The 26,004-nt window shown below is 42.2% G+C and overlaps 2 protein-coding genes across 2 annotated transcripts in view; one reads left to right on the top strand and one right to left on the bottom strand.

The window, feature by feature from the left end:
- Positions 1 to 411: 411 nt before the first annotated feature.
- On the bottom strand, positions 412 to 8,831 carry sf3a3 (splicing factor 3a, subunit 3). The gene is made up of 17 exons (XM_020638005.3): positions 8,593 to 8,831; positions 8,426 to 8,473; positions 7,024 to 7,076; positions 6,784 to 6,889; positions 6,622 to 6,694; positions 6,448 to 6,539; positions 6,281 to 6,363; positions 5,962 to 6,100; positions 5,798 to 5,866; positions 5,638 to 5,705; positions 5,269 to 5,376; positions 5,108 to 5,177; positions 4,818 to 4,982; positions 2,040 to 2,150; positions 1,777 to 1,867; positions 1,622 to 1,677; positions 412 to 671 (listed from the first exon to the last, which is right to left on the bottom strand). The coding sequence occupies exons 1-17, from the start codon at positions 8,686 to 8,688 to the stop codon at positions 594 to 596; spliced, it is 1,506 nt and encodes a 501-aa protein (XP_020493661.2). The 5' UTR covers positions 8,689 to 8,831; the 3' UTR covers positions 412 to 593.
- Positions 8,832 to 10,457: 1,626 nt separating this feature from the next.
- The window catches only part of LOC109987068 (ubiquitin-conjugating enzyme E2 E2), a 63,391-nt gene continuing 47,844 nt past the window's right edge, over positions 10,458 to 26,004 (top strand). Inside the window, exons 1-3 of the mRNA XM_065948148.1 lie at positions 10,458 to 10,609; positions 17,139 to 17,336; positions 23,371 to 23,421. Coding sequence (XP_065804220.1) covers positions 17,146 to 17,336; positions 23,371 to 23,421 — 242 coding nt within the window. The 5' untranslated portion in view covers positions 10,458 to 10,609; positions 17,139 to 17,145. The remainder of the gene's footprint in view (positions 10,610 to 17,138; positions 17,337 to 23,370; positions 23,422 to 26,004) is intronic.

Raw genomic sequence — 26,004 nt, 5'->3', positions numbered from 1 at the left:
TAAAACTCCCTAAATGTCTTACATGTCACAGGTTTTTTACTATAGTCATAAAAATAAGGTTTACGATATGTTATGATTTTCCCCGTCTGTCAAATGTTTGAGCTCTGTCAGCAGAAAACCATCACATTCTATGTTTCTGTTGCTCAATGTGTAGTGTCACTACAGTAATTAAGCAACTGTAGATATTCTCATGACCAGAAATACAGCTGCGCTCTCCATGTTTAAATTTACTAGTCAAGTGTTTATTACAACCATAAAGATCTGCAGTAAAGCAGCCCACAGAAAGACAGGTAAAATATGCTCACGAGGCTACAGAGACGCTAAATCACAGCACTCAACACACTCATAGAAATCCTGGTAGAGACCAGAGTCACAGCACGGCCGAGCAAACAGACCACAAAGACAAACAGCGCTGTGACAAAAAGGACTCCGTTTATTATAATGATCAATGGATGCCACATTACAAAGTTATCAAAGGGAGGGAGGGGGGGAGCGGGAAAACACAGCTACTTACATATAAAAAGAAACATGGGTGATAAAAAAATTAGAGCAAATCTTAAAGGACGCGTTTCTTGGGTGGAAGTTGGGTGGTTTTAAAGCAGGCCTTGTCTCTTCAGATCCTCGTAGGTCTTCTTGTTGACCACGTTTCCACTCGAGTCTTCGTACTCCTCCTGAAAAATCAACGAAGATAAACGATGAGCATGTTTGACGAGATTAGAAAGAAGGAGGGCTTTCTCACTGAAGGTGTTTCAACACCTGCTGAGATTGTAAAGTTCCTTATTTTAATTCATTAATAGTATAGGCCTTACTTTCTACAGCTGGATGAGAAGATAGGCAAGTCCAGCAATTAAAAACAAACTTGGTACTGCAGTCCAAATTCTAAACATTGTAGAGAGCCGTCCCCCCCCGCCCGCCCCCTCCTCTCTAGATCCGATGCGTACGCAGTTCACCATGTTGGGGACATTGAAGCTTCAGTGTTTAGCCAGATCTGCATCCGTCTGTAAACCTTTCTGCGTTCTAACCTCTCTCCATTTTTCAAAAGCATCTCCATTATGGATCCTAGTTTGAGTCTGAGTTTATTAGAAACATGCAGAGGCTTTTTAGGTCGGATAGAGTCAGATCTATCTGAACCAGTTCTCTAGCCCGCTTCCATCGCTGCAACACCTGTTGGTTTGACCTGATAACTGCTCTCATATATGGCAAACCGAGGGGCGTCCAAAACAGCTGTGTGGGGGGGATGTCTTAAAAGCGCCTACCTTCTCTGGTCCAAACAAATAAAGTTAGAAGGAGGACATACTGGCTGCTGCACTGTTCTCAGAGAAGCCAGCACTTCAACAGAGCATGTTTCCTTAATGTCTGATCATATAGTAAGATCAATTTTTGATTTGATTCAGTAAATATCTTACAGATTGCTCCTTTAAGTAAGAACAAAAGAGAATCCATAGTGTTTGTTGTGATTGCTTTGTATCTCTTGTCTTGTCAACAGCTTGGTACTTTATATAATGCAGTTTAATACAAAATATATGTATTCAATTAAATTATACTTCTGAGTTATTATTAAAGCCTTGCTTTGAAGCAGTATTTTATTTCCCATGTTTGTCCTGATTCCTTGTGGACTCACCTCTGTGTCCGGCTGCCATCGCTCCAACGCCTTCTGGGACTTCAGTTTCGCCCACACTGGAGGAATGAAAAAAAAAAAGAAAAAAAACGGCACATTAAACCAACTTCAATAATACTTTTAAAAGCAGAAGGTCATTAGAGGCTTCAGACTCTTACAAGAGACGGCGTCCTCGATCTGTGTGACGTTGGCGAAGTGAGCCGTGTTAGGGATTCCCAGACACCTCATACCGTGAGCGTGCCTCCACTCCTGCAGAACAACAACACAGAAAAAACACTTCAGCTGCAGGAAATCCACCGTAGCATCATAAACAATGAAGCATGCTGAGAAAAAAAAAAAAGCTGTGTACTGTAAAAAGTAAAAAGGCCTCAATGATAGCAAAGTCCTTGATGTTAAAATAACAACAACAACAACAACATACGGCAAAGTGTCTCTGGAAGGCTTTGGGTCCCCTGTAGGTGTAGTTTCCACAGATCTCACAGTTGTAGTTGATGTTCAGCCCGTGGAGTTTATAGAGCCAGTATGGAATGGGCTGAAAGGATGAAAACAGACATGAGTTCACACAAAATGTTTAAATCAGACAAGGAAATACAAATTAGCAGAACTCCCTCACCAGCAAACACAAAATGATTCATCCAAACGTCCTCTACCGAGACTGAACTGTACAACAGCTCTGTGATTAGCAGAGCCACCCTGGTCACATGACGACCCTTCCCGACCTCTCTCACCCCCTCCACCACTTCTTCCTGTTACGTCCATCAGGCAGACGCTACAAAGCTCCACTGGCCCCGGAGAAAAACATCTCCAAAAAAAATCCTTCATTCCCTCTGCAATAACCTCCATGAACAATATAAAATATACACTGGACAATTGATAAGAACTGTCAAACATCACTTCCTGTTCGCCAAAAGACCACACCCCCCATTCAGGTGAAAAAAAGTTCTGACAATGTATTAGAGGTAGATAAGAAAACACAGGTAGCAACGCGATTAGACACTAAAACTTGCCAGTTTCAGTCATCATTACGAACACAGAATCATGACCTTATTAGGTCAGTTCAGTATTTGCTGTTTGGTTTTGGTTTTTTTGCTGCATCTTTGCACGCGGATCAGAGCAGGAGCAACAGCCTCACAGGGTGTACACTTTACACAGAGTGTGAAAACGAGCCCTCCGTGTTCACAGGTTGAGAAGTTTTTAAGGAGAGCAGAATTATTCAGAGTTCTCCTCCCCAAAACGAACAAACCTGACGATTAAAACCAGTGAAACAATCCATACATCAGGTTCATGTTGAAGTCAGCGCTTCTCGGACCCTCCTCCAAAACCTCACTTTTAATTTCTATGATAAAAAAAAAAAGCCTGTTGGCGGTCTGAGAAAGAAGTTCTCTGCAACGCTGACCTACAGAGGCAAAGCTTTGTGTTGAACCGCCAAATCTTATTTCACCAACAAAATGCTGAGTCACCCCGCAGCCCTCCGCTCAACAGCGTCAGTTTTAATCTAATTTAAGGATGAAACGAGTCTGATGTATAGTGCATGAGGTCCAGTGATTTGATTTTGCACAGACGGATTAAAATGTCTAGATCAAACCGGCGGATGCAGATAAATCATGACTTCTAATCCTGGAATTAGTCGAGCTCATAAATCACTGAATCAAGGGGATGTGATGGTGTCGCAGATTTTTAGCGGGTGTGAAGTTACTCTCAAAAACACCACATGCGACCACATGGTAACCATGGTTTTATTTTATTTTGAATCTTTATTTTATTAAAAGGCATGTCATTATGCTTCCCACCTTGGGGGGTTTTGAAAAAGCTGGAACAGTTTTCTGTGCAACAAAATAAAAAGAAGTATCAATCGATAAGGTATACATAGTGAATAAAGCTTTTTCATTACTACCGTCTTCTCGGCCTGTGTGTAAAAAGTGAATTTCACCTTTAGGAGCGACAAATCAGCCTGATTCTATTATTTCCTTAAGAGTGTCCTCACTGCTCGTGAGCAACGTAGTGAGTAGCAGCGCGACGGCCAGCTTTACTGGCCCTGTTTGTATTTTCCTCTCAGTCACTCGCGTAGAGAGACGAGGAAGGAGGGGGTTCTACACGGCACTGACACTCGTTTTTCTCACTCAACAGAGCTCGGTGGCTCATCTTACAAAGGGGAGATAACGGTGCATGAATATTATGCACAGCCGTGATGAAAATGTTGAGCTTTGACTTGTGTCGGCACCGAAGAAAAACTTTTTCCCAGCTCACCGCGAGCCGCTGGGTGTTGTGGTTTGAGTAAATCATCAATAAAAAGCACCACACTTCGGTTTGTCCTCCTTCAATACAAAAGAACTTGATGTCATATGTTTGCAAGGGTAAACTGAAAGAACTCAATATTTAACGGATTCAGTGTGGACAGCCAGCGTGCGGTCATGCGTGACGCGATGCCATATATAACGCTCACGTTCTGTTAGGACACGGTGTAATAAAGCAGATTTGACCTCTTATCTCATCTCTATGACTTTTCTATGTAATTTGAACTTTTCTTCTTGCAGAGTTTAAAAAGTGTTGAGATTGAAGTCAACACACGACTGCATTTTGAGTTCATTCATCTTTCAATGAATCACGCATCGAATGATGTCACACAGTACAGCGTTTCTTCCATAAAGATGCCTTTGGACGCTTTGACATGGGACGGCAGAATAAACTCATTTTCAGTGCTGATGTGATTCATGCAGGATCACTGGGACGTTTAGCAGTAACAGCGCTGTCATACAGAACATTCACATGCAGTGTGTTAGTCCGACTAATCCTGGACGTTTAAAATGCTTGTAAACATTTTAGCCCGGCTGAAATTGTATTTAATTTAATATTTCAAAGTCAGGCCAACACACCTAGATAATGGGGTTGGAAAGCGATTTACTCCTTCATGTCGACAACTCAATTTGACCCAAACTGGACAAGGCATTCTGAGCATGCTCCACAGTCCCTGCGCCGGGCTACATCAGCAGAAGTCGCTCTGACGCCTGGCTCCAAAGATCACCTTTTCTTTTTGCTGGCTTGTTAGATTCTCAGTAACGTTTCCTCAAATTGTACTTAAAAGTTTGATCAGCTTCATTTGATCAAAAACACATCATTTAAATATTTGAAGCATAACCAATCAGACGACTAAAAAGCCTTTTGTCATTTGACTTGTTTTCACAGAGCAGTGTCTCCTCACCTTGCCGTCCCAGCCCAGCGGCAGGTTCTTGGGGTTGTAGATGATCTCGTTGTCTTCGTCTTCGCTCTCGCTCTCACTGAGCTGCTCCTCCTCCTCTTCCTCGCGCTCCTCCCCGGTCCGGGCCTGTTTCCTCTGCACGTTCTCATGAGTCAGCTGCCTTTGCTCCTGTGAACCCCCGACAACACAAAAAGAGTAGTCATTAGATCTATTCCACTTTTCTCAAACTGTCGTCTCTAACCCTTCATTTATGAACCTGGCAGCAGAGGTAACCCCATGAGTTACTGACTTACCCCGAGGATCTCCACGTATTCATAGACCTGAGACTCCAGGAAGCCAATTTCCTTGTTACGCTCTACATCTCTGCAAAAGGTGATGGATGGAAAAGGTTATGAATTATACAACGAAGCCTATCATAAGACACTGTCAGCTTGAAATTTAAACACCCACTTACTTTTTAGGGCCTTTGGCTTTGGGATTCTTGGCAAAAAGAGACGGGTCGAGTGATTCCAGGGACTTTCCTTTTGTGCTGAAGAGTCTCTGAGCCCTCTCCTCCAGTGTCCTGTCAGCACACACACACACACACGCAAACAAACTCAGTCAATATAGTGTTCCGCTATAGAAGATTAAGAAACTAAATATTGTGCTTTTTGACAGGTCTACGGCCTTTCTGTGACAGAAAACTGAGCAAAGTAGTGAAGTGTCTCCAAAGGGTATCGAGCTCATTAAAGGAGGTAACCTTACGTCTCTGGTTTGGTAATTATTCAATTGTCTTTGATGTTTTTTTTCTTTCTGGGATGCAAAAAAAACCCAACATCCTCACCCTCCACATTTAAGTCCTAGAGCCATGAGGGCAGACTTCAATCTGTCCAGACCCAAGGAGGCCAACTCCTGTGGAAAAGCATTAGAACAGACACATCAGTATGAATAAGATCCCGGAGCGTTAAAATGAAATGATCAATCTAAATATTTAAGAGTTTTACCTCCCAAGAGGAGAAGGCAGAGAGGTCCAGATGAGCTCCAGCATGCGTCAAAGCACTGCTCGTTTCTTTCTAAAAAAAGGTGAACAAAGAACAGGTCTGATAAGAACAAAGACTAGAACACCAGAAACCATCATCACATATAAAGAACAGTGAGGAGAACTTACAGGCCAGCCGGGAAAATTCCCAATCTCCCATTTTTTCTCAAAGTCCGACAGCACTTTGCCGTAGAGCTCGTTCTGGTCCAGCAGAGGTTTGACCCGGTCTGTGTAGTCCTGCAGATACTCCAACAGCATCTCCAAATACCTGCGCACACACGGCCGACACATCACGTTTGTTTGACAGCAGAGTGCAGCCACAATCTACACATTTATGCCGATTATCACTCAGAACATCAGCCTGATTGATTAGTTTCCTCGTCTTTACAGTTGAAATTAAAAAGGATTGAAAGCTCAGTGGTAAATGGAGTGAATATGATGGACCTACTTTTTGTATTCAGCGTTCTTCCTGTCCTTGGGGATGTCAAACAGCTGGTCGAATGAAGACAGGTAAGCGATGTACTCGAGTTTCTGCAGGGAAAGAAAAGAGATCACGGTTTAAAAAGTGTTGGAGGAGCAGCGGTAGAAATGATAAAGACTTTAAAGGATCGTTACCTCAGCTCCCTTCAGGTTGATGAACTTCAGGTAGCAGTCGTGGAGGTCCAGGTAGCGGCCGTATCCTTCCTCGTCAGAGAACTCCACCAGGTCTGTGAAAGAGAACAGATATCACTCAATGATCTGTCACACCAGGCAAACTCGAGTTCATATTTGAATAAGGTTAGAACCTACTCTGAGCCTCCTCAGTGGGGTTTTCTCTGGCCTTCATCAGCTCCTCGAACTCCGCAGACATGGGAATGGAAATCTACAGGAAACACACGGCAGTGCATTGTTACTGTTCAGGTTTTTAAGGGTTTAATAAGTGCAACCATTAGAAGTGTAAAGGGTAACTACCTCATTTGGGTGCTTCCTGTGAAACTCCTTTATCTGTTTCAGTCTGTTGTAGAACTCTGCAAACTCGTTTGGTCCTGAGATGGCAGCAAGTTCGTCCCTCCTCATTCTGTCAGGAAGATGAAACATTTGAAGAGAACAACAACAACTAAAAACATCTAACGATTTTCTACGAGTAACGTTCTCCTTCTGTCATTAAAAGGATCATTAAAACACATCTGGATTTAAGGCAGAGCTACTCACCCATCTTTGTCTTCATAGGAGTCTCGGAGGTTTGCGCTCACATCCATATATCTCTGTGAAAAGACAAACAGACTGTTAAAGATGTCCATACAACTTAGAAATACACCACCAGTCAAAAGTTTGGACACACAACAGAAACAGTATTATCAATAAAACAGTATATTACTATAATATAGTTACTGTGAGCTGTTTCTAGGGCACACCTACTAATAAAAGAATTTGTCTTTCTTTTTTACTAGTTTCCACATTTTAGAATAGTAAATATTAAAAACAATAAAACTTTTGTTTTGGAAATCAAGGCATGCATGCATAGGCATCAACTTCACTATTTCTATTTAAATAAGAAACACATGTCAAGCATTTAAGCAGAAGCCTTTACATCAGAATGTCTTAAAGATAATGAGGTGCATTTCAATCAGCTGTGTCCAAACTTTTAACTTGTGTTATTGAGTTCTCTCTCTCTCGCTCTCTTGACATCTTTTTTCCATCCTTTAAAATCTAACAAGCAGCTTTTTAAATCTGCATTCTGGGGCTTGTTGCTCTCTTAAAAGCAGAGCACAAAACATCCGACTGCTGGCTGTATTATGACTGCAAGTATCACAACACTTAATGTGCCTGAACCATTTAAGAAACTCAGACAAGAAGATACGAACAATATAGAGACAGACTTGACCTACATGTGTAATGCTTTAAGGGCAGTTCATTTATGTATAAGAAAAATATAAAAAAAACACTCATGCACTTTAACTTATGTCAATACTGTCCATTTACTACTCTGTTTTTGCACATTTACATTTTATCTTTCATATTTAATTTATTACCATCTACAACTCTGTTTTTGCACATTTACATTCAATCTGCCATATTTAATCTTCATATTAAAACTAGTAATGTTTAGTTAAATCCTGGTTGTATATATTCACATTCTTATTTTTGATATCTTTTAGTACTTATTTACTTTGTAGTTAATATTACATTGTGTTTAGATTTGCTAACATTGTGTGTTTTTTACTCATATTGTGTGTTTGGATAACCTGCTGCTGTAACGCCACAATTTCCCAGTTTGGGATCAATAAAGTCATTCTATTCTATTTTATTCTATAACATTAAGTTTAGTGTAGATATCTTCGAGCGACACTTTCCTGAGGTCAGCTACAACATTTGAGGAAATACAAGTCTAAACTTTAAATGACTAAATAACAGAAAACAACTTTTAAAAAAGGTGTGGATAAGTCAGCCGGTTAACTATAGTTAAGTGTCACCATAGCAACGTTAACGTTCTAATAACCATAGCAACGTTAACGTTCTAAAAACCATAGCAACGTTAACGTTCTAATAACCAATACTAACGCTGCAGAGTAAATATTAGCAGTGAAAAAACAAACAAAACAATCTTTCTCACATCCAGCATCGCTCTTGTTCGGTGGTCAGAGTTGATTTGATCCCTCAGCTGTCGGAAAAAAAGAAAATAAATCAAGGTCAGAGTGAGTAAACTTCCAGATGTTTTAATTCTGCGTTCTCCTGATTAGCATTGATGCTAACGCTAGCGCGAAAAGCGAACAAGCTCACCGTGGACTTCTTGTGTAACATTTCTTTCGTCTTCGCGTCCATCAGCCGCTCTTTCTCTTCGTGGTAGCGACGCTGCTGCTCTAAAATAGTCTCCATTGTTTTTAAATGTGTGTGTTAAATTCACTAAAGACAAGACACGGGGGTTTAAAATACCCGTCTTTATCAAAGTGAAGCGGTAAACCACCGAGTCGGTTACGTTTGTTTTCAATGGCGCATGTTGAGCAGCGACGCGTCCGCCACTGCCCCCGTCGTAAGGGAAACATCGAGTCAGTCAAAGGTTCCGCGTCATTGACTTGATCGAAAAGACGGACAATCATTTTCTGATGGTGTGAATTTGTGAGTATTTAAGAGAAATGTGATTTAGTGACACCATCTGGATGTTTTCTTTATTTATTTTTTTAGAAGACGCACCAAATGTTTAGGGGGTACAACATGATGTTTCATAAATCTACTGATCAGTTCAACTACAGAAGTAGTCCTAATGTTTGAAAATAACTGTGGAAAAATCTATTTATATATTGATATAATCTAGTGTATCCCCTTGCCGTCAGAGCTCAGGTCACCACAGCACAGAACTCATGAACTCCACTGCTGTAAATATCACTAAGTGTCTTGGAGTGCCTAGACTGTAAATCACTTACTTCAGGGAAATAACTCGTGGAATCAGACTGCACACTTCTTTTTTTTTTTTTTAAAGCAAGATTAATTTGGCAGTCCTCTTTCTTTTTTTGCACTTCCTTTGTAGTCTACAGTATCATCAAAGCCATGCCTCAGAGAGCACACACTTTGCGCGGACTCGCGTGGGAGCGGGAGCGCGCACGGAGGCGGATTGATTTGTCAAGCTGCCGTGAACAAAAAGAAACAATCGGAACTGACGATTATCTGCCTGACGATAAAAGACTGATTTAAATGCATAATCAAAACAGACAGGATAAATAGGCAAAACAGGACATGGTTCGACACTGTTTTTCAGAGTCATTTTTTTTCTCTCCTCTAATAAATAAATAAATAAATAGACGCTTTCAAAAAGGAAAAAGAGATACATTAGTAAATTTATACTTTCTATTCAAAATGATGGATTATAAGATTGTCAGTCAATTCTCTCTTTGTTAGCTCACTTGAAGTTATTCATGACTTCTGGGGGCAAAACGTAAGATATACAGTATTTACAAACATTTACATGATTTAATCTTAGATTTAAATACATGTTTTTAATTCATGCAGTGCAATCACCATATGCATTACTTAGCCAAGGTTTATTCTGCATATAGAAAAGGTATACATAGATTAGTTTTAATATATTTTGTGTCGTTATAAGTGTAATGTATTTTTATTATAGTTATTTTAATTTTATTAAACACTTTTTCTCTACTCTAAATATTTGGCAGATGCAAGTAATGCATCACTTTTCATCAATGATCAAACATCTTCTTGAAATAAGTTTAGAAGTGATGAGCCTTCTGAGATAAATAAAGAATCCCGAAAAGTAAAAGAACAAAAAAAAACTTGTGTGTGCAAGATTATTATTATTTTTTTTTTTTTCTGTAGATAAACGTGAGAAATAACATATTCTTAAACAAGAGAGACTGTAGATCATTTTTCCAAGTGTCACATTGCCCATGCTTCTTTTGAAATTGAAGAGATTTATTATAATAATTATTATAAATATGTTACTGCTGGTGTTTTTTTTTTCTTTCTACCATGCATTCATGTAGCCTTTTGTTCTCTTTTTTTTTTGTATTTAAAAGTTTGATCGTAGCTGAAATTTAAAGACATTAAAACAATCTTTAAAAAAAAGAAAAGAAAAAAGAAATCGGGGCTTTTATTTTGTGTCTCATAACCGGAAACGACGCATGTGTCATCAGTGAGCTCGACGGTCGCGGTTTGGCACATTCTCCAGCAGCAGTCAAAGCAACGGACGGAGAGCAGCGGACACCCAGTGTGACGGATTACGGACTGTACAGTGGACATTATCTCAAATTTCTCCTGCAGCCCAGCGTCCAGCCTGCTTGTAAAGGTGAGTCAGCCTTATTCTTCTCCGAAAAAATCCAACTCTACGTGAAAAATACACGTTATCCTGTGGAGGAAGGGGGCGGCGGTGGTGGTGTTGGGGAAGAGAGAGAGAGAGAGGAGAGGGGAGGGGGGGCATCCATTCTTTCTTTTGTGCTGGAGCAGAAACCCAGTGGTCAGTTTGAAAAGCTCCCGAACTGGATACTCTTTATTATCGCCTGAGTGTTTTAGCTGAGCTTCATCTCTGTGTTTCTACATCAGGGTACCGAGGCTGTCTTGCTGTTAACCCCCCCCCCCCCTGCTGAGAGGTGGTAAACCCGGTCTGGGGTGGTGGGTGCCCGGGGTGCTCCTTGACATCCGTGCCTTACGTGGTACCGATTTACCAGAACCCCGTCCACAACATCAACACTTTTAAGAAGATCTCCCTTAAACTGCGTGTTCACACCTGAAATTGACATCGTTAATGTGCCTTTAAGACCCTTTAATACTCGCTGTTTATTTCGGCGTTCACCCTTTTTCACCAACCAGCTCTTACATCCAAGAGATTCAAACTTTTTAGACTGATTTTTAAACATCTTGAGAGTGTGTTTTTGTTCCAGTGTTATCGCTGAAAACAATCAACAACGATCAGATCTGGAGACTTTGTTTACGTCACAGGAATAAACAATAAGTCAGAACAATGAATGGAACCTAAATGAAGCCAAATGATGACAAACAAACAAAGAACAAACTCACAATTAAATGGAAAAAAAAAACAAAAAAAGCATCCAATGACACAGAAGGATAACACAAAGATACAGCCTGCAGTTTCGTAGGCCTATCCATCCATTTAATTGAGATCTATTATTTTCCCATTTAAATATCTCTCATTTCAACTATTTAAGTCTAGATCGGTGGATAGTACCACAGTCACCTCTGTTTATAGCTCACCCAGAATCTGTTACCTGGAAGACAATTCACCTCTTTGAATCTCTTTGAACGTGGACTTGTTCCCAAAAGTCTTGTTGCAATGCCAGAGAGCGTGCTTTAATGTGAGCAGCGAGTACTGACATTTCAGACAATCTGCTGTGATTTTTTTTTTTTTAAGTCCTAATCTAATCTACATTATTCAAAACACTGTCTGGAAAGAGTTAGGATTTTGAACCGAGTCTTACTTTGTCATTGCTTCACTAGTTTGTTTTGGATTCAGCATTTTCCTGTTCCATTGGTTTTTTTTGGGTTTTTTTTAAACTCTGTTAATGTTTAAATCTTTCTCTGAAATATTCCTGAATGCTGACGAAAGTGTAACCTGTCACAGAATCTTGAGGCTGAGAGGCTTCACGAACGAGTCCAGATATTGTAACTCAGAGCGGTTTACAAAGGCAGCATGCTGGAACGAGGGAGACCAAACTTTTGGATCGTATCTTCAGAATCTCCGCACTTGTGTCTGAATGCCCTTTATGTATCCACAACGACCTCAGAGTTCACGGTTTATGTGCTCACACTGTTCAACCCGATTGTCTGACACGACCTGAGAGCTCACACTGTACGAGTTAAAATCAGGACAGAGCTTTCACAATTGACAATTGAAACCTCCCAGACACAGAGGTTGAAGTAGTAATTTTGTGTATTTCAGTTGTCTCATATATGCACGGCTCAATAAGGTTACACACGCCGGCCAAAATGTTCTCTCTCTCTCTCTCTCTCTCTCTCTCTCTCTCTCTCTCTCTCTCTCTCTCACACACACACTCAGCATCAAGCTGAACACAACCTTGCTAGCAGCTAAATCATAACAATCGTTCCCTGTCAGCTGGAGGTCTGAAGACGGTTCCTGTTCCTGATGAGGAGGGGTAAGACAGATTTAAACTGGGCGTGCCTGCTGTTGTCATGGCGATTTCAGACGTCGTGATTTTTGTGCAGGCACAATCCGGAAGAAGAAAAGTCCTGAACTTGGGGGCATCAGCTCGTGCCTCTGCTCTCACTGGGCGAGTGTGTGCAGTCGTATGACGCATGATGAGGATCATCCGACCGGTCAGGAGGAGCAGCTGATCGAACGACGCACGACTGACGGCGCAAATCGGGGCTGAAAATCTGCTGTACGACTCAAAAAACAAAAAAGAAATCGGGTCTAGATCGGCCTGAAGTCGTGCACTGTACTCCGGGCTTTACCTGCCAGATGAGTTGTGTGAATCTGACAAGTTGAATCAAAAGGATGCGCTCCGACAGTGGGTTCTCCTAAAGGTGTGATTTCAACAGTCTGTGTTGATAATACTGGCTGAGGTGTTTTGACAGTTTCACACCTGAAGGAGGAGAACAACACAAACCCAATCTCCATGATCTTCTGCTTTGCCTGCAACTTTAAATTCAGTCCCCCCCCCCCCCCCCCCCCCCGCCTCAATGACCCTTACCTTTTTATAATCTCTATATAATCTCACCACTAAATGCAGTTAATTGCATCAGATAGCCCGTGTGCAGCCGGCTGTTTGTCTAATGTCAGGAGCCGATTCAGCGTGCCAAATCTGCTGTCGTGTTTATCGAACAATCTGTCCATTCTTCTGTCGAATCTGACGTTCATTTCATCATGCAGCAAAACAAAATAGAAAAAAAGCATGTCTGCACATTTATTCAACTGTATCATACATTTTTCATGGCGGCGCGGAGAATGTAAATAGAGGCATTCACCTTGAGCTATTCATACACACACTCGCTCACACACACACACACAGATGGAGAGATAGATGGAGGGATTGGATTTAGTGAACATGACCTTGTAGCTGTCTTTTCATTATTGAGACTCGAGGCTTCAGACCAGCAGACGTTCGACTCGACGGATTCTGAGCATGAGTGCTAAAAGATTGGCGCTCTGTATTTACCCTTTTTTACCCGCTGTGGCTCAGAATAGAGCGCTGCAGGGCAATACAGAGTTACTGCTTTGGGAGAAGAGATAACTATCATTTCTTCGTCTACTTATTTGACAAATCTATTCTGTATTGAACTGATTACGTTTTGACTTGTTGTCAAAACCACTTTTTTTTTTAAAGGTCTCCTCTTTGTAAAGCTCCTCATTTTACTCTATTGTCTCGGTCGAAGACAAAGAGGACACGGTATTTCATTCCACATCATGACTACTTATGGGCTCGCTCAATCACCCCGTCTGACACTGGGTGTTGAAGAAAGATTAAACATCATTCCCCCTCCCGAGAGGAGTGCAATCATCTTGAGCCGTTATCAAACATGCACTCCTGAAAATGTTGAGACAATTCCAGACAGACTGGCCCCCCCCGGAAATCTTCCTGAGTGTCTTGTTCACACATGCTCCTCAGTCCTCTCAGCGGGAGACTTTCCATGTAAGACAGGAGAAGGGAGGGAGGGACGTCATGATGTTGAAAGGACGCGCTAAGATGGGGCCTGTTCACAGTACAGACAAATGAGAGGAGAAACACAATGAAGTAGTTTTAATTATGTGCACATGAAGAGCTCACTGGTTGGGTAATGTAAGCGTTATCACCCCCTCCCACTCGCTCCCAGGTTTTGAACCAATGGACTCATTGTCAAAGCGTGTCATCCTCAGGTTTTCAAAGCAGACTCTCTTTTAGGTCAGAGTCATGTTGGGCTTCTGTTTGAACCCTTTCACTGCTCACTACAGTGGACGGCTGTTCAGATGCTGTTTTCTGCCAAATGCATCACTTTGACGGGATAGTTTCTCTTCTTTTTTCTTTTTTTAAAGTTGATTTTGGGGCTTTATGCCTAGATTTAAGGACAGGACAGTGGATAGAGTCAGAAATCAGAGAGAGTGGGGAACAACATGTTGGAAAGAAGCCACAGGTTGGATTTGAACCCGGGCTGCCCACTCTCGAGGACTATAGCCTCAGTACATTGGGTGAATTGATTTATTTATTATTAAACTATAACGTGAAGGTTTTTCTTCATTACTTTCTGCGAGTTGTTCGGTCGGTTTCAGTCAGTGTTTTTCCAATAATACTGTTCTCCCATTCAATCAGAATCAGAATCAGAATCGGGTTTTATTGCCATGTACATTTACACATACAAGGAATTTGACTTGGTGTATTGGTGCTAAACAATTAACAAGGAAATAACGCAGAACTAGCAACAACTTAAATAATACAGTATAAGAAGCTATTACAATATATAAAATATAATAAAAAAATATAAAAAAAATAAATAAAGTAAAAAACACAAAATGTGCAATGTAGGATGAGTGTAGTGGACTATGAGTGTATGTAACCTACTTAAATGTCTGCGGTTGTGCTGCTCTGTCAGCATCCAGGCAAACACTGTGGAGGTACTTCGATCTAAGCCATCAGGTTTTCTTCAAGTAAACAAAACAGGAGAACTCCAAAACTCCGAGACGTCAAATTTAAGACACTCAAAATGACTCCCTCCACCCCAGTGGACAGGTGCACAGTGTACTCCGTCGAAAAACAATAGCAGCGCATTTGAAACGGATCAGAGCGTAGTGGTGCTGCTTTACACGCTCCACGGAAGGACTGCGGCGCTCGCTGTGGAAACACAATCATTGACTTGAGTGGCAGCGAATGGTAGTCCGCTGGCGGAGTATGTGGAAACTAGGGGGTACAGTTCAAAATCACCCCCTCCCCCCGGACTCCATGACCGTTATCAGGTCTCACCACATCCAGACACATACGCTGAAACACACACACCTAATGCCGTTGATGCATGTAGTGAGTCATGCATTAAATTCTAATATCTTTTTTAAAGCTTTGAATTAGATTTTGACATAAACACAATCACCCTAACTAGAAACACATCATTCAAAAGCTAGACTTTCCAAGAATCCAGAGTGGTGGTTTTCTCTTCTTTCCCTTCAGCAGTTTAAATTCAGTCTCCCTACAGACTGTGTGCTCCTTTGTTCTCCTTCCTGTACCGTGTGTATATACTGTATGTCTGTATTCACTCTGAGCGGGAGCAGTTATCCTCCTAAGCCTGCAGAGTCAACGTCTGCACCAATTACACGCTTTATACATTCAACATCCTTCCCCCAGAATCACTGTAGCCTCGAGCGCTCCCATAAACAAAGCATAATGTGGCTCCATGCGTTTAACACAACATGTGATGCTTCGACGATCGCCTCTAACGTGAAAACTGCCCTTCTTCTTCTCATTGGCCGCCTCTGCGGTGACTTTGAATACCACTGTTGGTCCGACGAGCAAAACGCAGAGGGCTCGGAAAAACTGTGAATCCCCTTTTTTTTTCACTTTCTATTTTCAAATTTTATAGTGAGAACAACAAACGCTGCTGATTCAGAAAACAGGCAGCAGTTTGATTCATCATGAGAGGGATTTAATGAAGCTCAGAATGTAACAGGATTTTTGAATTAAAGTCAAAACCGTCCAAGGAGTGGAGAATTATTAGAGCTGGCCTGATATGAGATTATTGGTATCCATTAACGATTTGGCCGTCCATGGAGAATATTAGAGCCAGGATAAAAATAGACTTTGAAAATAGAGGACGGTGGGCTGAAATGAGGATGGTACAGAAGTAAGCAAAAGGCTGCCATTAAAAAAGACTCTATTAAAGAGTTTTTAACATGATAATACCAGTCCACCTATTCCAGTCTGTTCAGATGTGATGCTCCTCTTCCTGTGCTGCACACAGTGCTGAGAGCAGGGATAGGTTAAGGAGCTGTTTGGAGTCACTTTAATCAGAGGAATATAAAGGACAGGGCTGGACGATATATTGTTGTAACATCCCAAATGTGATGTTGGCATGCTCTACTCAAAATCGGACTTAGTCTCAAGATCACTTTCAATGTTACAATTCACTTAGCAGAGGCGCTTTTATCCAAGGCGACGTACCGCCGCCTACACTTTTTGAAGGTCTTTGTCTCGTCTGCGAATCGAAAGATCGAGAGCATTTGTATTTTGGTCTTGTCTCAGACTGGGCAGACTCAGGATTTTGAATCAAGAACACCAGTGATAGGCTATTTTTGATAAGAGGCCGCAACCTTCCCAGTGTTACAGTCTAAGTGAGGGACACGCCCGCTGCACACAAGATGATGATTTTTCAGTGATATTTTTATGGTCTTGGTCTTGGTCTTGGTCTCACCCTGCCTTGGTCTTTGTCTTGATTCGGTCTCGATCCCTAAATGTCTTGGTCTTGCCTCGGTCTCAGCGCACTCTGGTCTTGGTCTTGGTTGGTGAGGTCTTGACTACAACACAATGCACAATAGTTGTTTGATGCAAACCAAAATCGCTAGTTTTCTTGTTGCCATGGCGAATCTTCAATTAAAGCCTGTCTGATGTCACCATCAGCAGTCAGAGAATTGACACCTGTGCGTGCAGCGTCTGTGTATCCTCTGTGTGTAAAACTGTACAGGCTGCAGGCGATGCTGCTGCCGACACAGATCTATACATAGGCATGACGCTCGAGGGCGCTCAAGACGGTGAGCTTCCATTTCATTAGACGTTACGCTCACAGAGGTGGTCCTGTAGATTTTTCGAACATTGTTAGTTGAGTCTGTCTTTGTGTATTCAGGTTGTATGTATAACGCTAAGTATGTGATTGTTTTGTTGCAGTGTCAGCATGTCCAGTGAGGTGCAGCCGAGGCCGGACGACAGCCCCAACACCAGTGGGGGCAGCTCGGACGCCGAGCAGAGGGAGGCGCCTCCACCGGAGCAGCCGGGCCCCGAGCAGCGGGACCAGACCCAACCCAAGAAGAAGGAGGCCAAGATCTCCAGCAAGACCGCCGCCAAGCTCTCCACCAGCGCCAAGAGGTAAATCTGCTTTTACTCTTGTGTCCCTGATGGAGCTGTTGAAGTGCTCATCCATTATTTACTCATTGAGTGGATTTATTTCTCCTTCTTTGGAGCTACACGTCCTCACTGCCGAGCTGTGTTGTGGCTTTTCAAGAGATCATCAGTCAATCAAAGCAGAGCATGGCTGAAACTGCCACTTGATAAATTGTTTCCTAAGCAGCATTAAAATAACAATTCAGTTTCTGATGGATCATTTGAGTCATTTATGTGGACCAAAAGACTCATCGTTCTTTGGTTCCAGCTCCACAGATGTGACAACGTGCTGCTTTTATCTGTTTTCTTTCAGTGTAATTGAACGCTTCTCCGTTCTGCACTGTCGCCCTGCAGGGCTCTGTTGAATTATAATGCAGAGGTTGTTTCCTTTATAGCAGTTAATCAATACGATGGAAAAATATGGGGAAAAATAATCAATGATGAAAATAGTCATTCATTACTTTGCTAATGAGGTTTGATTTTTTTTTTTGAGAGTGGAACTATTTTCTTTGTTGAATCAGCCGCAGACTTGTGTTTACATGTTTCTTAAAGCAGCTCTTTCTGTGCACTAGGCCAACTTTCCACCCCGACACCACACACACAGAGCTGCTTCATTCTGACATTCATTCATTTTCTTCCTTAATTGAATCTGTTGATGTCAAAAGTCCTAGTTAATCACGCAGCTGCTCATAAACACAGTTCTTCTCATCACATTTGATCAGTTGTACATTAAACACAGAACCAGACAGCACAGATCATATCACATACAATCTTTTTTTTTTTTTTACATTCATTTCATGTCAAAGGAAAAAAAAAAAACATGACCATGACTTGTTTGTGAAAACAAAGTGTGGCTGCCTCTTATGTAATAATCCAACCAGATCACTGGGTTGATCATCTAAGAAGGGTTGCAAAATATTGTGAAAGAGGTTGTCATTATTCTTTAATTTAGCACTCATGGGGTTCCATTAGGGAAAACCTTCCAACGCTTCTCTGTATCATAGCACCGTTTTGACCGGAGGAACTTCCCCCAGAACTTTTTGAAGAACTACATGTGTGTTGACCGAATCTACCAGGGTATCCATTTAGTTCTAGGGTAAATAATCTACCCCGAAATAAGACCCTTTCCAACGCTCGATGGAGTCAGTGGATCCTTTTTGCAATGTAATACAGAACGATGAAAAACAACACAAGCTGAACCTCCTCTGTGCCAACGGGCTAACTGTGGGGTCGCACTGATAATGACGCTGGCCTGGCCTTCAAACTTATATTGCGTCATCTTTATGGCCTTCCACTTTTTCTTACCGCCACCTATCGGACTGGCAGCGTAGTGCAGTTACATTTATTGCTTCCGTATGTCTTTGGCCTGATTTGCATGATCTTCCGGGGAATTTAGGCAGCGGTCCAAATGCTGACAACATGGGCCACAGGATCAGATCAGTTCCTCAAAGAGAAACCCCAAGAACTACCGTATATACTTCCTGGGACCAATGGTTTTAAAAGTGGCTGTAGTGTGACTGGTGGAGTCTTCTCCTGAATCCACTGGAACAGAAGCGACTGCTTGCAGTTTGAATGTAGGCAGATTTTTTTTTAATCGCCTGCAGGTTCAGTAGCTTGCAGTGGGTGATGTTGACAGGCTGCATTTCCTGTCATGACGCCGCATGTCTGTGACATAGCTTTAGAAAGATTCTAGAATACCTCTCTTTGCTTTTTATTCTTGTGTATTGGTCACACGAGTACATAGGACCAACCTACTTTTCTGATGAAATGAAAGTGTGTCTTCTACACTGGATTTAAGGGTAGTTACTTTTGCATGTAACAAACTGGCCTGGACATATTTTGGCTTTCTGGCTAAAAAGTACATTTTAGAGCATGCACACTAATAAGTGGACTTCGGTTCTTCTTGGTTGATGATTTACTTTGTCAACTTTTAGGGGAAAAGTCACTTCACCCTTTAAGCAGTTCTTACAGAATACTGAGACATTTAGTCTTTATCTAATAATTTATCTAAACTCTTCTTTTTACATAAAAAAATGTTACTATAAGTTAAAGATGTTCAGCGGTAGAGTTGGTCGTCTCCCAACTGGAAGGTCAGGGGTTCCATCCCCAGCTCCTGCAGCTACATGTCTGATGTGTCCTTGGGCAAGACACTTAACCCCAAGTTGCTCCCGCTGCTTCATCTGCGGCGTATGAATGGGGTTAGTTACTTCTGATGGTCACTTTACACAGCAGCCTCTGCCATCAGTGTGTGAATGTGTAAGTGTGACCTGCGGTGTAAAAAGTGCTTTGAGTAGTCAGAAGACAAAAAAAAGCGCCTACACAAGCTCAAGTCCATTTACCACTTATCTGCTTTCTCTCACCTGGTAAACTTTTTGCATGACAGTCAGATTGCCAGCTTTAAAAAAACCCAGCGTACCCAGATCCCAAAGTCTGATGTTAGAAAAGAGTGAGTGGACACGTTTTTCAGATGCTGTTCCAACATCTGACGAGCAATATGACTGTGTGTGTGCTGACATGTAAAATTTAGAAATCACAATAATGGAGTAATTCTGGTGTTTTCAATATTAACCACCTGATCACACTGGAGCATATAGCCAGGACTGTAACTGCCATCTATTACTGCACGCCTTCCCGTGTAATTCATCTGTACCAAGTATTTCTGAGTGAAAAAAACAACAACCTTAAATGACTCACTGAGGGATCTGATTTGTACCAACCCACCCAGCAATGACCTCTTATCAGCAGAGATGGGTGCAACATAAAAAAAAAAACCGAGAGCCTTGAGGGTAACTACTTTATGGGAAGGTTGACAGGCGCTGTGTTATTTAGTCGCTCTCAGTGCTTCTTCCTGTAATAAATCATCAGCCGCCCCACACAGAAGCCGGAGCTGCTGTTCTCCATCACAAAATCTTTGCTCGGGTGATATCGACTTATTAGCATTAGTCGATGCATGCAGAATGTAATAGTTTACCGTGTGTTGTGTCTCAATGGATTATCAAATGCAATGAGCTGCGGAGCATCACAGAAAGCAGGTGTTTTTTGGGGGAAAGAGGCCGTGCACGAGCGAGACGAACTCGCAGTATATAATCAGAGCTGTTTCCCTTTGGATTCCCCCGGCCTTGTTCATCGCTGCGCTCTCTCTCTCTCTCTCTCTCTCTCTCTCTCTCTCTCTCTCTCTCTCTCTCTCTCTCTCTCTCTCTCTCTCTCTCTCTCTCTCTCTCTCTCTCTCTCTCTCTCTCTCTAACAGGTCCCCAGCTTCAGCAGACAGAATGTGCCACCTCAGGAAATACTGCAGATAAAATTACACAGCACGCACTCAGGCTGAGGATGACTCCAAAAACCGTGGAGATTGTATTACAGGCTCCTTTGCAAATATGCCTTCCCCCCCCCCCCCCACACTGCTTCCTAGAGTGAGTCGCGTGCAGTCATTTCCCCACAGAGGGGAGTTAAAAGGAAAATCCCCTGTTGGATAATCCCAGCATGTTATGTATCATCAACCTGCGATGTACTCTTCATTCCAGGAACTCTTTCATGATGATGGAGAGTTGTAATAGACATCTTTGTGCAGACATTCCTTAAGCCGGCCTTGTGTTCAGCGGCCGATTCCTCTTTTTTTTTTTTAAATTACCCACAGTACTCGCAAAGCTCTCGTAAGGGAGCAGCAGGAGTTTTTACTTTAAAGCTTGTTTTTATTTTGTACACAAGAAGGCTGATGTTCAGACTCTGCACACAGTGGAACATTATGCCATTAGCAGCCTCCCACTCACCCAGTGGAAGCTTATTGTACCCATGATGTCTGATCATTTGGACCTTTTTAGTTGATAGAGTCACAGACGAGGAATTCTCAAGGAGAGACTTGTCAGACATCTCTGAGAGAGAACTGAGGATGCTGCAAGTCTATAGACAACTGGTTCCCAACCTGTGGTCCTGTCCCCCGTATAGGGGCGGCAATGATCTCAGGGAGGGTGCAAGGGCTAAATGGGATTGTATAGTCTTCAGACTACTCAAAGCGCTTTACACTGCAGGTCACACCTACACATTCACACACTGATGCAGGAGGCTGTTATGTAAAGTGACTAAGTGATTAGAAGTAACTAACACCATTCATACACATCCATACGCTGCTGTGTCTTGCCCAAGGACACATCTGGCATGTAGCTGCAGGAGGTGGGGATCGAACCCCAGACCTTCCGGTTGAGAGGCGACTGACTCTACCGCAACCGCCCTGTCTCTCTCTGAGGATGTCCAAATTAGATTCTCCCCAGGATGTCAGAAATGATAGGCGGGGGCGATGCTTTATCTGGTAAAGCAGGTTGAAGCTCTTTAAAGAATTTAAATCACACTGAATTTGACGGATTTCCCTTACATCTACTATTTCAGCATCTTTGATAAAACACATTTCCTTCAATCATCTAGAGATGAAGTGGAATGTCATGTAGGCTGACGTCGCGTCGCACTGTTAGTATTGCCCTTCCATTTATTACTGTGTCGATGGTGAAACAATAAATCATGTCAACATCGACTGCTTGTCTTTCTGCTCGCTCTCTCCTGCAGGAGCAGATTATTTTCATGTCCCAGATAACAAACAGCTGTGAGAACATGCACTATGATCAATACGAGTTGTCAATTATTTCTTTATCTCTCTCTCTCTTGTTTTGGGTTTTTTACAACCCTGAATAAATTGAGAGTTAAAGCAGTTTAACAAGAATCAAGGGGAATGGAAACAAAGAACCTCGATTTAGACGATGAACTCTTTACCTCAAGGGCTATTTAATGTCCGGCTTTAATCACATTTCATCATCTTCATTTGGAAGTTGCAATCTTGAGAGTAAAACAATTTGATTTGTTTTGTCACTTTATGATCTGGGTTGACTGCAGGGAAGCTCCATGGTGTGCTTTCTGCTTTCTCTGACTTTTCTTATCACAGTTCACATTAAAAGCCTTAAAACAGGAGTGTAATTGTGCTTTCAAATTACCCGGAGGGTTCACGTCCAGTGAGTGGTAGGGGGTTGTGATGTGTATTACCTGGGATTAGTGCACAACCAAAGACTGTATGCATGGGGCCGCTACGATCTCCATGCATGTACTTAAACCGCAGCATTATGTTTAATCTATTCCAGTATGTTCTTCTACACTTTTAAGTTTAGATTTTGATTCTGTCCGACTACACATACCATTGATATAGAGACAAATATTCTCATTATAGCATCCTGTAGTGGAAAAAATGCAGCTGTTTGCATTCACATATACAGCTCCTCCGGGAAATATCCGGAGGAGTTTTTCAGGAGATTTCTGCAAGTGTGAAAGCCCTACATGTCATGTTTTGCCTCAGGAGACCCCCTGCTCTCCCCTCTCCCATTCAACAGGGATAGTCTCCGACTGTGAGGCGGTTGTGTGAACAACCCGATCAGGAGGATTTCAGGGGCAGTCCTCATGAAATTCTGAGTGCTTATGTGAAAACGGCTTCAGTATGTCAGATGTGTGTTTCTCTGCATTGATGAATAACAGCTGCATTTATAGCTGACTTAATGGTTGTAAAGTGTAGCATCTGGAGCCTCATAGGCACATCTCCGCATGGAATTCTTCTGGAATTCTTCTTAACCGCGGAGAAATTTGACCTCTCCATGGTGTGTTCATTAAACCCGTTCTGAAGTGCCCGGTGTGGAAATGCTCCCAGCAGCCTCCTGTAAGCGTGAGGGGTGAGACCGAGCCGATTGGCAAGGAAAAATTCATTAACCTTCATACATCAGATATGATTCCTCTATCCGACATGCTCTATTGACATCAATATCAATTCACGCTTGTCTGGATTCTAAAAAAAAAAAAAAAGAAAAAATCCCTGTGTTGATCTTGTGTGACAGCACTGATTCCTGTATCCAGTCACATCGCTCAGAGGCTCATTAGAAAATCAATGATGCATTCAGTGCGTACACTTAGATTGATTTCACATGCAAGATTTATACAACTGTCTGTGTTTTGTGTGTGTGATTGTAACACAGATCTTCCCCTCTCGTTTCAGGATCCAGAAGGAGCTAGCAGAGATAACCTTGGACCCGCCGCCAAATTGCAGGTAGGAGCCTGTTGATTGTGTGTTTTTAAAGGGCTCTTTGCTGTGACCCCTGAGGCATTCTGTGTGTGTGTGTGTGTGTGTGTGTGTGTGTGTGTGTGTGTGTGTGTTTGAGCCTGTGTGAGCAGCGTGAATGGATTGTGGCGGCTCAGTGAGTCACATGAAAAGCATAGGTGGATTATTGTGTGTTTTCACCTCTGTTTGCTCAGGCTGAAGTGCAATGAATGGACCTTGTAAGCAGTCTGAAGCGTGAATCAGACTCATAAAGAACAAATAAATATCTGTGCGATTGACCCGATTGGCAGTGTTTTCCATTAGCAGCACTGTAGCAGCAGTGTTGTGTTTGCTCACACTCCCCGAGGCTGGTAAAGGCACTCTCTCTCTCTCTCTCGCTCTCTCTCTCTCGCTCTCTCTGCTGCAGCTCGACTGGTTTGCATGGTTTGTTTTTTCTCCCAAAATCAGAGCGTGGGGAAAGACCGGGGTGCTGCACGCTCCTGCCAATCAAGATCTGAGTAAGAGCTTTCATTGTGTGCGGTTTGCATTGAGTCAGCGGTTTGCTATTCTTCTTAAACTGATGTCTTTTGGGATAAACATTGGAGGGCGAGGGGAAGGCATTGCAGGCAGCAGGTCACTGCAGTCCAGGCATTTCCTGCAGGGGCTGAGAAAGCAGGGAAACTCACTGATGTGAGGCTCACAAATGTTGGCCACAGCCCGGATTACTCACTCAAGAGTTTTTTATTTTTGCCTGAAACCCCTAAACTTGGATGCACCAATAAAGTATTTGTTCTTCCTGCACCAATCCTGATACACCAGCTCATTTTCCTTGATATTAAAAAGTCAATTTGTTAAGCTAATGTGGATCACAGAGACTTATTTTAGCATATTTTACCATAAGAAGTATGCAAATTGCTCCAGGAGATTTCTACAGCCTACAGCTGCAAAACGGGCTGTAATCGCTGCAAGGTAATCCTTAGAGGCGATGCACCCTATCAAAATTGGTGAATGTTTTTTTTTTTTTGTCACTGACAGACTCAGATTGTTACGTTATACGTTTCTTACAACACAGAAAAATACCTTTTTTAATGGTTGCTTTTTATAACCAAAAACAGTTCCCATAGGAAAAACTGTCGTTTCACTCAGCAGAATGTGGGAGTTGCTGGTCCACCGCTGCCTGAAGAAGCTAGTTTATATGTATAAATTATGGCTGCAAATGGTTGGTTTTGATCAGTCACAATATTTCTGTAACACAAACTAACCAATCAAGTTAGTGGTGGAGAAAAAAAACCACCTTGTGGTGAGAGGTTAAAGGCCGGGTTTGTCATTTTCAAAAATGAGCATGATTTTGAAAGTAGCATTCCCTCAGTGCTCCGTCTGCTTTATGTGGATTGTGGTGTCTTTGAAGAAAGAAAGAATCTTTAAGATCAGACAACTGGAGCAAAATCAATAGTTTGGTACTTGGTAGTCATTGAGAGACCAAAATATGTGAAAATAGGGCAACGGTTAAAAAATACTGTAATCCTCCTTCCTGTATGCACGGAGATATTAATTCACCATTAAACCTTGAAGGCGTGTGCAAAAATGTAAACTAAGTGAGTCAGAAATTCTGTTAGATTTTCACCCGTAGTCTGACCTTCGGGTAGATACATAATCATGTTTAACGTGTCTTATAATGTTTACAGTATGTGATGCAGGATTACTGGTGTGGCATGCATACCGTTCAGAGCGCTCTGAGCTCCAGTGATGAACAATGAGCAGTCTCTCTATGCTATATTCATACATCTTCTGTTTCTGTAACAGCTGAGGTGTGCCTGCATGCGTGTGTACTGTGTATGGATGTGATTTTTCTTTGTACTGGGGACAATCCTTGTCAAGGAAAATTCAGCATGGACACTTTGGAACGGAGAGGTCGGGGATTTCACAGCTTCATTTTTGTCAGATTGTAGAAAGAAATCTTTTCTTTGCAACATTATAAATTCTCTTTTCTCTTCTGTTATCTATTTTTTGACAAATGCTCCGTGTCCTACTATGACTGAACATTTGGAGAGGTGTTAAAAAGCCATTTCCTCTTTTGAAAAGTTTGCATTGTGCAGACAGCTACATGACTGAAGGTTGAGCCTTCCACCTGTCACAACAGAACAATTTGTCAGCTGGCTGCTTGCTGTTTAAACTCACAGCCTCTGAAGTCTTTAAGCCCGGTGAGGAATGACAGAAAATAACCTGTTTTTTTTTTTATGAAGGTACTATCTGTCACAGTCGCAGTCGGTTTGTCGGATCTTAAGAGACAAGGCTAATCTGTCTGAAGCAGGCCATTATGTTTCCTGACAAAGGGCCAAACAGCAGAGGGGGAAAAGGAAATTTCACGGCTAGACGTTTGTGTTGAAAATGACATTCTGCTGCAAAAGAGAAGATTCCTTGGAAGAACGTCCGCACTGAAAGGAGCCCTCATGACGAATGGATCGAGCTCGGCTGCAGTCAGGAGTCCTCAGCCATGAGTGGAAAAAGTTAGGACCAGGCTGCTTGAGCGTATTTCAGCGTCGGGCAGAGGAGTGAAACGAGCCGGCGGAGTCCCAGCGCTACTTGAAATGT

The sequence above is a fragment of the Labrus bergylta genome, chromosome 19, assembly GCF_963930695.1.
Source record: "Labrus bergylta chromosome 19, fLabBer1.1, whole genome shotgun sequence".
Lineage (NCBI taxonomy): Eukaryota > Metazoa > Chordata > Actinopteri > Labriformes > Labridae > Labrus > Labrus bergylta.
The sequence above is the reverse complement of the archived record's forward strand: the minus strand, read 5'-3'. Positions and strand labels throughout refer to the sequence as shown.

What these genes read in the sequence shown, in the direction of transcription:
- sf3a3 (XM_020638005.3), bottom strand. Translation starts at nt 8,688, where the DNA reads ATGGAGACTATTTTAGAGCAGCAGCGTCGCTACCACGAAGAGAAAGAG. An exon ending in ACAGGAAGCACCCAAATGAG is followed by an intron (nt 6,695 to 6,783) that starts GTAGTTACCCTT and finishes TGTTTCCTGTAG; the next exon opens with ATTTCCATTCCCATGTCTGC. An exon ending in CTGCCTTCTCCTCTTGGGAG is followed by an intron (nt 5,706 to 5,797) that starts GTAAAACTCTTA and finishes GCTTTTCCACAG; the next exon opens with GAGTTGGCCTCCTTGGGTCT.